Source organism: Oryctolagus cuniculus, chromosome 6 (assembly GCF_051225735.1).
Source record: "Oryctolagus cuniculus isolate XC-2025 breed Fujian yellow rabbit chromosome 6, ASM5122573v1, whole genome shotgun sequence".
Lineage (NCBI taxonomy): Eukaryota > Metazoa > Chordata > Mammalia > Lagomorpha > Leporidae > Oryctolagus > Oryctolagus cuniculus.
In genome coordinates, this window is record NC_142872.1 from 146,377,469 (window position 1) to 146,389,675 (window position 12,207).

General features: G+C 38.4%; 1 protein-coding gene across 7 annotated transcripts in view; it reads left to right on the forward strand.

Moving 5' to 3' along the window:
* COL14A1 (collagen type XIV alpha 1 chain) overlaps nucleotides 1-12,207 on the forward strand; it is a 253,291-nt gene that overhangs the window by 86,630 nt on the left and 154,454 nt on the right. For all 7 annotated transcript variants that reach the window (XM_008255863.5, XM_002710753.6, XM_070075442.2 and 4 more), the window contains exons 10-11: nucleotides 9,505-9,656; nucleotides 10,780-10,909. In XM_008255863.5, the coding sequence (XP_008254085.3) occupies nucleotides 9,505-9,656; nucleotides 10,780-10,909 (282 nt within the window). The remainder of the gene's footprint in view (nucleotides 1-9,504; nucleotides 9,657-10,779; nucleotides 10,910-12,207) is intronic.

The window sequence follows — 12,207 nt, forward strand, 5'->3', positions numbered from 1 at the left end:
GCGTGTGGCATATTCCATGGTGTGGATGTCACACAGTTTGCTTAACCATTCACTTATTGAAGGGCATTTGAGTGCTTTAAAATTTAAGGCCATTACATATAAAACTGCTCTGAATATCCATGTATAGGTTCTTATGTGAACATAAATTCTTGTTTCTCTGGGATAACGCCCAAGAGTACAATGGTTGGATCATATCTGAGTCACATTTTTAACTTGGTTTTCATTAAGAAATTGCCAAATTATTTTCTAGAGTGCCTGTAACATTTTATGTTCCCATTGATAATGTTATGAGTAATTCAGTTTCGATGTGTTATCATCATCTGTTGTCGTTCAAGTGCTTTTTTTTTTTTTTTAGCCATTTTGATTGGCATGTAGCGATACAGCACTGGTTTTTTTTTTTGTATCATTTTTTAACACTGTGGTTTTTTTATTTCACTCATGACTTATTGGGCATCTTTTCACATGCTTCTTTTCCATGTGTATATCCACTTGGTGAAATGTCTGTTCATGTCTTTTCCCCACTACCTAGTTGGAGTTTTTTCTTTATTGTCAAGTATCAGGTGTAATTGTGTGAGTTGGGTTCTCTATTCGATTCCAAAGGGCCAATGTATCATGCCCTCTTCTAATATCATATAATCTTAATTTGCTGTAGCTTGGTAGTAAGCCCTGAAATTGGGTAGATTTGAGTTCACTCACCTGATTATTCTGTAAACAATCTGTTTTTGCTCTTCTACTTCCTTTTCCTTTCCATACATATTAGAAAACCTTATTAGAATTTTAATAGGAATTGCAATAATACATTATAAAATGCCAAGTTGGAGAGAATTGACATTTTTACTATGTTGATTTTTCCAATCCATGAACACAGTATATCTCTTTGTTTATTTAGATATCTATTTGATTTCTTTTATCTGAGCATTTTTTCATAGTTTTCAGAATACAATTCCTACACACATGTTGTTAATTCATACCTATTTTACTTTATTTGGAGTGACTTTGTATTGTATTTTTAACTTCAGTGTCCATATGTTCATTGCAGTAAAAGGAAATACAGCATCTTGTATGTTATGATCTTATCTTAATGCACTAGTTAGTTAAGGAGTTTTCCTCTAGATTTTTGGGGATATTCTTTGTAGAAAATCATACCATCTGCAAATGGGATAGGTTGATTCGTGACTTTTTGATCTCCGTGCTTTGTACTTCCTCTTCTTGCTTATCACATGGGATAGAATGTCTAGAACCATATGGAATAAAACTGTTTAGAATGAATGTTGTTGCCTTATTCCCCATTATAGGGAGAATATTTCTGCTTTACAGGGAATGTATCTATTTTATTGAATTTGTAGAACGTATGTGTGCAGAGCTCTTCATAATATTCTGTTACTATTCTTTTTATGAGTATGGATTTAATAATTATATATCTTTTTTCCTTATATATATTGGTAATTTATATATTCTCCCTTATTTTTTCCCTTTTAAACTTAGGACTTTGTTCCCCCATCCCTTCCTCTCTCTCTCTTCCTTCTGATCCTCCTTCTTTCTCCTTTCTTCTTCATCTTTTCAAAATTTCAGCTCTTAACTGTTTTTCTGGTTTGTATTTCATTTATTTCTACTATTTACATTTTTTTCCTTTTGCTAGTTTTGGGTTTATTTGGCTCTTGTTTTTATAGATTCTAGGTGATGACTTGGGTTATTGATTTGAGATATTTCCTCTTGACTAATATAAGTAATTAGTGTCATAAATTTATTTTTCAGCAATGCTTTAGCAGTGTCCTACAACTTTTGACAGATTGTATTTTTATTTTCACTTAGTTCAAGTAATTTTTCATCTCCTCTCCTCTTTGACTCATTGATTTTTTTCAGACTATGTAGTGGTAAGTTAACTTGCAACTTCTTGGAAGTTTTCTGTTTTGTTTTATGACCAAGATGTGATTTATTTTGATATGTGCTCTGTGATTGCTTGAAAAGGTGTTATAATTATGTGCTATTGTCATGATCTGTTATGATCTTACTGACTAATGGTCTTATTGATATGTCCTTACTGATGTTTTTGGCCTAGTTTTTTTTTTTTTTTTTACCAATTATTGAGAGAATGATGGTCTCCAGTTATAATTCTGAATTTGTTTATTTCTTATTTTATTTCTCTCAATGTTTATTTCACATATATGGCAGCTCTTTGGTGCATACACATTTAGGATGCTGTGTTTTCTTGGTAGATTAACCAGTTCCATTGCACTGCCTTCTCTGTCTCTGGTACTTGTCTTTGTTCTGAAGTCTAACTTTATCTGATATTAGTATGGCCACCCCTACTTTCTTTTGGTTAATATTTACATAATATAACTCTATTTACTCTCAACTTACGTATCTCATTATATTTGAGGTTGACTTTAGGTTGACAGCATACTGATAGTTATGTCTATAAATCCAACATTTAATGTAATTGACATATTTGAGTGTACATTCAACATTTTATTTGTTTTTCTTTTTTTCCTGTTTGCTCTTTCTGGTTTCTAGTTCTTTGTTTTCCTTTTTCTTTCTGCCTGCAGGTTGATTAAATATTTTTTTAAGAATTCCATTGTGATTCGTTCACAGTGCTTTTGAGTGAACCTGTATGAATAGGTTTTTTTTAGTGATTGCTCTGGGTACTATAGTTTATACAGACAACTTATCACAGCCTCGCATGTTGACATTTTACCAGTTTGAGAGGTGAATAAACCTTACCTCCTGCCAGGCCCTTAACCACACCTGTGTCCCTTTACCACATAATCATCTGTAACAGTTCTTCCTATATGTTTAGAAACATCAGAAATTTTTATAGTTGCTGCTTTATCCTACAGATATATCTTAGAAGACTCCAAAGGTTAAAATGTATCGTGTTTTCCTCATTTGATGCTTTTTTCATTTTTTTCTTCCTTTCTGAGAGAATAGAATCTTTTCTTTTTATATCATTTTCCTTATCATTTTTTTTAGAAATAGAATATTCTTTTAAAATAGGTTTTTTGGTGCCAAATTCTTTTAATTTTCCTTTATCTGAGAATGTAGTGATTTTTCCCCCCTTCATTTTTTTTTGGGGGGGCCAGGCAGAGTTAGACAGTGTGTGTGTGTGTGTGTGTGTGTGTGTGTGTGAGAGAGAGAGAAAGAGGGAGAGAAAGAGGGAGAGAGAGAGTTATAGACAGTGAGAGACAGAAAGGTCTTCCTTCTGTTGGTTCACTCCCCTAATGGCCACTATGGCCAGCGCGCTGCACCGATCGGAAGCCAGGAGCTGGGTACTTCCTCCCGGTCTCCCATGTGGGTGCAGGGACCCAAGCACAGGGCCACAGCAGAGAGCTGGACTGGAAGAGGAGCAACTGGGACAGAATCTGGTGCCCCAACTGGGACTAGAACCCAGAGTACCGGCGCCGAAGTTGAAGGATTAGCCAAATTAGCCAAGTGAGCCACGGCACCGCCCCCCTCCCCCCTTCATTCTTGAAAGGTATTTTTCCTGGATATAGAATTCTGGTTTGACAATTTTTTTTTTTAGCTTAAAAAGTGTTGTGCCACTGCCTTCAGTTTTCCGTAGCTTCTGATGAGAAATATGCTGTTATTCAAATTGTTTTTTCTCCTCTAGGTAAGGAGCCATTTCTTTTTCTCTCATTGTTTTTAAGATTCTTCTTTATGTGTAGTTATCAGAAGTTTGAATATGCTATGTCATAGTGCAAATTTCTTTGGGCTTATCTTATATGAGGTCTACTTTTTTTCTTGGTCTGTAGTTTATGTGATTTGCCAAATTTGGGAAATTTTCAACATTATCCTTCAGGTACTTTTTCATCCCCATCTTTTTTCTCCTGGGGATCTTATAACATGAAATTTAGATATTATAGTCTCATATGTCTGAGGTTCTATGAATTTTTTAAGTCTGTTTTCTTTCTGTTGTTCAGATTAGGTAATTTCTATCGATTTTTTTAAACTTTTATTTAATGAATATAAATTTCCAAAGTACAGCTTATGGATTACAATGGCTTTCCCCCCCAATAACTTCCCTCCCATCTGCAACCCTCCCATCTCCTGCTCCCTCTCCCATTCCATTTACATCGATTCATATTCTTTTTTCCTTTTTTTTTTTTTTTTTTTTTGACAGGCAGAGTGGACAGTGAGAGAGAGAGAGACAGAGAGAAAGGTCTTCCTTTGCCATTGGTTCACCCTCCAATGGCCGCAGCGGCTGGCGCGCTGCAGCCGGGGCACCGCGCTGATCTGATGGCAGGAGCCAGGTACTTATCCTGGTCTCCCATGGGGTGCAGGGCCCAAGCACTTGGGCCATTGTTGCTCCCCCACTTGCAGAGGAATGACACCTGACCAGACGCTGTTTTCTTTCCCTGGTCCTTCCCGGGTTTGCTGCTGCTCCCCCGCCTCCGCTTTTGCGGAGGAGCTGCACCGGTGAGCTCTCCGACCGACTCTCTCAGGGGGTCCGCCTCGCATGTTGTCTCTTTCTCCCTTTTATAGTCCTCTCCCACCAATCCGTGCTCCGCTGCCTGCGTGCTGAGCACGCTGGTTTCTTCCAAACAGGGGTTGGGTCAGGAATCAGCTAATTAACGAAGCAGCTGTGTAAGATTTGTTTACTCTCTCTCAGCGCCATATGGTGGGAGATCAGATGCATAGAGTTAGTCTTAATAGTCTCAGTGGTCTAGTCTAGCTAGTCTCGGTAGTCTCAGTACTTATTTCGCCATGTTGCGGAAGACAGGCCCAGCTCCCCACAGGCCATCCTCCACTGCACTCCCTGGCCACAGCAGAGAGCTGGCCTGGAAGAGGGGCAACCGGGACAGAATCCGGCTCCCCTACTGGGACTAGAACCCAGTGTGCCGGCGCTGCTAGGTGGAGGATTAGCCTATTGAGCTGCGGCGCCGGTCCAAGATTCATTTTCAAATTTCTATTGTTTTTTGAATCAAGGTCATTGCTTCTTTCTTCTGTCCATTTACTATATTATTAAACCCACTGATTAAGTTTTTTTAAGATTTATTTATTTGAAAGGCAGAGTTACAGAGAGAAAGGGACACAAACACACACACACACAGACACTCTTCATCTGGTGGTTTGCTCCTCAAATGGCTGCAATGGCCAGGGCTGGGCCAGGCTGGAGTTAGGAGCCAGGAGCTTCAGCTGGTTCGCCCACGTGGGTGTAGGGGCTCAAGGACTTGGACCATCTTCCACTGCTTCCCCAGGCCGTTAACAAGGAGCTGGGTCAGAAGTGGAGCAGCCTGGCCTCGAAGTGGCACTGATATGGAATGCCAGTGTCATAGGTGGTGCTTAACCCACTGAACCACAGTGCTGGCCCCCAGTAAGTTTTTAAAAAGTTTTGGTTATTTTTATTTATACAATTGCTATGTGATTTTTACATTTTCTGTTTCTTGGCTAAATCTTACTATTTCTTTGCTGAGAATGTTAATTTTTTCATTTGTGTTTGTAATTATCCACTGAAGCATTTATCTGATGGCTTTCCTTTCTGATTTAGCTGGCTTCCACTTATACCACTCTGGCAGGGGCATAAGGGCGTGCCTGATTTTTACCAGGTAGGGTAAAAAGTCCAGGTCACTGATTGGCCTCCTTTGACATCCTCGGGAGGAGAGAAGCACACCTACTCACCAGGCTTCTGCTAATACCACTCTATTAGAGAACAGGGTTCCTTCATTACTGTTCCCCTGAGGCTTCCACTGGCACTGCTGTGACCATAGCCTCGTTTACTGCTGAACAGTGATGACTCAACTAGTTCTCCTCTGACACCACCCCTGAGTGAAGGGAAAGCAGGTGCTTCATCACTACCATGTGCAATTGTTATTTTTTTTAACTTTTATTTAATGAATATAAATTTCCAAAGTACGGCTTATGGATTACAATGGCTTCCCCCTCATAACGTCCCTCCCACCCGCAACCCTCCCCTCTCCCACTCCCTCTCCCCTTCCATTCACATCAAGATTCATTTTCGATTCTCTTTATATACAGAAGATCAGTTTAGCATACATTAAGTAAAGATTTCAGCAGTTTGCTCCCACACTGAAACATAAAGTGAAAAATAATAGATGATTTTTTTTAACTTTTATTTAATGAATATAAATTTCCAAAGTACGGCTTATGGATTACAATGGCTTCCCCCACATACCGTCCCTCCCACCCACAACCCTCCCCTTTCCCACTCCCTCTCCCCTTCCATTCACATCAAGATTCATTTTCGATTATCTTAATATACAGAAGATCAGCTTAGTATACCTTAAGTAAGGATTTCAACAGTTTGCTCTCACACAGAAACATAAAGTGAAAAATAATAGATGATTTTTTTTAAATGATGATGAAATCAGATCAGACCTATTGTCATGTTTAATCCCAGTGAGAGTCAAGTTGGGAGTTGATAATTTCTTTTTTTTTTTTTTTTACAGAGGATCAGTTTAGTATACATTAAGTAAAGATTTCAACAGTTTGCACCCCCATGAAAACACAAAGTGAAATATATTGTTTGAGTACTCGTTATAGCATTAAATCTCAATGCACAGCACATTAAGGACAGAGATCCTACATGAGGAGTAAGTGCACAGTGACTCCTGTTGTTGACTTTACCAATTGACACTCCTGTCTATGGCATCAGTAGTCTCCCTATGCTCCGGTCATGAGTTTCCAAGGCTATGGAAGCCCTCCGAGTTCTCCGATTCTTATCTTGTTTAGACAAGGTCATAGTCAAAGTGGAGGTTCTCTCCTCCCTTCAGAGAAAGGTACCTCCTTCTTTGAAGACCTGTTCTTTCCACTGGGATCTCACTCGCAGAGATCTTTTGCCAGAGTGTCTTGGCTTTCCATGCCTGAAATACTCTCATGGGCTTTTCAGCCAGATCCGAATGCCTTTAGGGCTGATTCTGAGGCCAGAGTGCTATTTAGGACATCTGCCATTCTATGAGTCTGCTGAGTATCTCACTTCCCATGTTGGATCACTCTCCCCTTTATTTATTCCATCGGTTAGTGTTAGCAGGTACTAGACTTGTTTATGTGCTCCCTTTGACTCTTAGTCCTTTCATTATGATCAATTGTGAACTGAAATTGATCACTTGGAATAGTGAGATGGCATTGGTACATGCCACCTTGATGGGATTGAATTGGAATCCCCTGGTATGTTTTTAACTCTACCATTTGGGGCAAGTCAGCTTGAGCATGTCCCAAATTATACATCTCTTCCCTCTCTTATTCCCACTCTTATGTTTAACAGGGATCACATTTCAGTTAATTTTTAACACTTAAGAATAACTGTGTATTAATTACAGAATTAAGCCAGTCATATTAAGTAGAACAGACAAAAAAACTACTAAGAGGGATAATGTATTAAGTTGTTCATTAACAGTCAGGGCTATGCTAATCAGCTAATCAGATTTTTTAAATGATGATGAAATCAGATCAGACCTATTGTCATGTTTAATCCCAGCGAGAGTCAAGTTGGGAATTGCTAATTTCTTCTTCTTTTTTTTTTTTTTAACAGAAGATCAGTTTAGTATACATTAAGTAAAGGTTTCAACAGTTTGCACCCCCATAGAAACACAAAGTGAAATATATTGTTTGAGTACTCGTTATAGCATTAAGCCTCAATGTACAGCACATTAAGGACAGAGATCCTACATGAGGAGTAAGTGCACAGTGACTCCTGTTGTTGACTTTACAAATTGACACTCCTGTTTATGGCATCAGTAATCTCCCTATGCTCCAGTCATGAGTTTCCAAGGCTATGGAAGCCCCTTGAGTTCTCTGACTCTTATCTTGTTTAGACAAGGTCATAGTCAAAGTGCAATTGTTAAGTCCAGGCAGGCTGCTTGTGTGGTCTCTGCTGATGTCACAGATGGAAGGGAATGGATTTGCTACCCCTGGCTGGGGATGACCATCCTCTCTCCCACTTGATCTTCTCTCATCCTACTCTTGCTGGGGTGAGGTGATAGGGCAGGATATTGTAGCTCCCTATTGCAGTCAAAGAAAATGAATGAGGGTGGGGGCTATAGCTGTTCTTCTGTGAGATTTGTCTAGAGTAGAGTAGTTATCGCCTGATGTTTTCTATCTTCTTGACTGACCATTTCCTGGCCATTCAGTTAGATAAATCAAATTTATGGGGGCCTCATTTTTGATATCTGTTGTGGTGTTTCTAGGTTGCCAGTGACTTTCTAGCCCCATGTCTGGGATCTGTGAGTCAAAAAGAAGAACTCACCACTCTGCCATTTATTGAATCCTGCAGCCCCAAATCAACTCCCTTTTCTCTCCACTTCTCAGTGCCTTCTTACTCTTGAATTTTTCAGATAAGTTAGTTATATTTAGGAGCAGAAGTAGAAAACAGTCTATCTACTCAGGCTTACCAGTAGAACACTTTTAGCCTTTGCCCCTCATGATATCATTGGTCTGGTGGTAGGGATGTGATCTGAGAGCAGAGCACTACCCAGGTTCTCTTTTAAGACTCCACTTTTATTTCTTGCCTTTCTTACATCCAGGGTTGACAATGGTTCTGTTTGGCTTCATGTCTGTTTCTTTTATAGCACTCCCCTTTCCTTGAACCAAATCTCTTGGAACTGAGTTAGCATCTAAGCAGTAGGATACTGAAGAAATTTCTCTGAGCTTCAGAGTGAGAATATTTTAAAGCTTGGATTTTCCCATCAAAATAATTCTACATGTGGCTGATGACCAAGCATTTAATATAGTTCCTAGGCATAGTTCATAGTCAAAGCTGTGCTTTTTCATTATTGTGATTATTAAACTTCCTTTCGGATAGTGCCCCTAATGAGTGAGAATTCCTAATGTTTAACCTCCTTATTTTCATTGTTTTTCTTTTCTACTTAAATTCTACATGTCTTATATCTTTATAGAACCATTTGATTTAACATGTATGTAACACACCTGAAAAGCTTACGTAGTGTCTGACTCATAGGAAGAATTCAGTATATGTTCATTACCTTTTCTTATTTTATAATTTTTTAGATATTGGTCCTTGGTTGAACTAAAATCTTAAATAGAGAGGCTGTATCTTCTGATCCTTAAAAACACAGGTTCTTGTGTCTAGAAGCCCTGATATCATTCTCCACTCTGTTACTTTGGTCAAGTTATTTAACTTCATTCTGACTTCATTGTTTCCTATACACAATGTTAGAAATAACAGCAACTACTGAAAATTAAAATGAGATAATTCTTTTAAAGATGTCAGAAGAATACTATTAGATGCAAATGTGCTAAATTAATGTTTGTTTTAATTATTCATTAGCAATGTCTTTAATTAAGAAAGTTCCTTGGAGTTGAGCTAAGTCTTACTTAAGTTTATAGCCTCAGAATCTAGTGTGATGCCTGATACCAAATAGCCAATTAAATGTTTGAACAAATGTGAGAATGAGTAACAATAAATTTGTCTAAATATAAAAAATTAAAGACAGCAAATAACCAGTAGTCTCTTCTGATGAATGCAGTGTCTTAGGTTCATAAGAAATAACTTTAGGAAAGTGACTTATTTGATGTGTTTCTTTAATTTAGCTTCAGCTCTTGCCACCGTTGGGCCGCCTACAGAGTTGATTACTTCTGAAGTGACTGCCAGGAGCTTTATGGTTAACTGGACTCATGCCCCAGGAAAAGTGCAGAAATACAGAGTTGTGTATTATCCTACCAGGGGTGGAAAGCCAGAAGAGGTACTAAGGAACTAAAGTATTTTCAAGCCATTCTTTTCATTCTCTCACATCTTCTACAGTAGGGAGAAAAAGACAGAAATGAATATATAAGGAGATTATTCTGTCACCAATATTTTAAATGATTTGACTGAAATACATTTCCATGTGTCCAAATGGTTCTCTCAGTTCTCTGGGTTATGGTATTTATGTCATCTCTCGTTTCTACATAAAAAAAACCTCTGAACTGGCCAGATATGCATTTATAACACAAATGATTTGCTCAAAATTAATGAGCTCTAAAGCAAAAGGTATCCTTAGTGAATTATCTGGCCAGGACCCCTTTTGCTATATATGCATTCCTTCTACTTGGGAATGTTCTGAGCTTTCTGCCTAAGTGCAGTCTGTGTGTTCCAAATTATGTGATCTCATAAATGTACTATAGTTCTCCAGGGTTTGGAGTTTCCTGGACATTTGGAGAGATTAGTGCAATGGAAAAGCCATAATAAGGCAATGGTGGCCAGCATTTTTCATGGTTTGGCCAACACAGAGGAGAAAACCTGTTGCCAGATGACTGGATCCTTCCCAGTTCCTACCTTTGATACAGCAGTTCACAGAGAAAATACAAAAACACGATGGAATCGTTTTTCCTTTTTTTGTTCTAACCTCTGATTGACCTCAGCATGTTTCACAATTTTCTTCTCTATTATGGCAGGATTTATGGTATTTTTTTATAAAGTGTTAGAGTAGTGGATCACAGAATTTTAAATCATCCTAGACCAAAAAAAAAAAAAAAAAAAAGTGAGAGTGCTTCCAATGCTTCTATCTTTTCGTGACCAACAGTCCTTTTAAATGCTTCTCAAAACTCCATGGAAAAATATTGCTTATATTGTTCTTAATAGGATAATAATTAGCCAGGGACCAACACATTTCCATCAGATATAAATTAGTAAGGGGATTTTGGAAGCATCCTTCAGGATGGGTCACTTCATATTCAATGGGAGTTGACTGCCACAGTGGGAGGGAGAATAGGGCCCTAGAAATAAAAATGTAATGAAATATTCTTCCTGGGACTATTTGCTTTCTAATTTCAATTCTGCACATGAGACATGACATACTCTCATTCTTCAAACTGTTCTTTAAACAGGTGGTGGTGGATGGGAGTGTATCTTCCACGGTGTTGAAAAGCTTGATGTCTCTAACTGAGTATCAGATAGCAGTCTTTGCAATATATGCGCACACTGCTAGCGAAGGCCTCCGGGGAACTGAAACTACACGTATGTATTTCATTCTACCAGATGACCTTCTCTTAAACTGGAATTCTGCTAAGATTCTATCTACTGACATCCTGGATGAACTTCATTGCAAAGCATTGTTATGCTATATTTGTACTTGTCTGTGCTACAGCTGCAGTTTTGCAGGTGCTATGTTTTGGGAATCAGGTCATTACACTCTGATCTATTTAGAAGTGAGCAAATTTAGTGATGGAAGATACAACATATTCATTAATTTATTTATTGTCTGTTATGAACTCAGAACTGAACTTGAATTTTTCAGTAGAACAGGGAAGGAGTTCTATAGCTCTCTTGCTTAGTAAAACACCAAAAAATTATGTTACCTCTATGAGGAATCTTCACTAAATTCATGGAAAGTATATATTAATCTATGAATGGATTTCAAATTTTAAACCAAGTAAACATCTTTGAATTCCATTTTTTTGTTTTTGAAGTAACCTCGTATATTCATGATTAATATAATTTATAACAAGTTTTTGACTACTAATAATTCCTTTCCTGGGCGTGATCATGATGTTACATACACAACTCAGAGAATCACAAGGGGAAATTAATTACCTTTTTAAAACTTTATTTAATTATTTATTTTGAAAAAGTTACATGGAAAGAGGGAGAGACAGGGTGAAATATCTTCCATCTGCTAGTTCACTGCCCAGATGGCCACAGTGGCCACTGCTTGGCCAGACCAAAGCCAGTAGCCAAGAGTTTGATTTGAGTCTCCCACATGGGTGGCAGAGGTGAAAACATCTGGGCCATCTTCTGCTTTTCCCTGGCCATAGGCAGGCAATTGGATTGGAAATGGAGAAGCCAGGGCAGAACCAGCGCCCATAAGAGATGATCTTGAAGAAGAAAAGATCAACCGTTCTTTTAGCCATTCCAAACACTGAGTTCCTATAACATGGTAGGCTCTAGGTAAAGCTGACCTGAAAAATCTGCCTGATACAACAGTGACACAGTAATAGTGTACAAGGCACTATGATAATCCACTCTCTGTGCATGGTAGGATTTATCCCTGGCAACAATCTGTAAGGCAGGTGGTAATGCCCTTATTTTGCAGAAATATGTTGGTAACAATTCCCACTCTCAAGGATGTTTTAGTCTGGTCAGGGGTAGAGGATACAAAGCAAGGGCATGCAAATTAGGGTGGTGAAGTGCTGTGGGGATGCCAATAGAAATGTGTACAAAGAGTTACAACTATAAGCAAAGTCCTGAAATTGACATTGTTTAGGGCAGCAGGCAAAGAGAGCTTGTAGGGCCACATTGTGAAAAGTCTAGCTTTA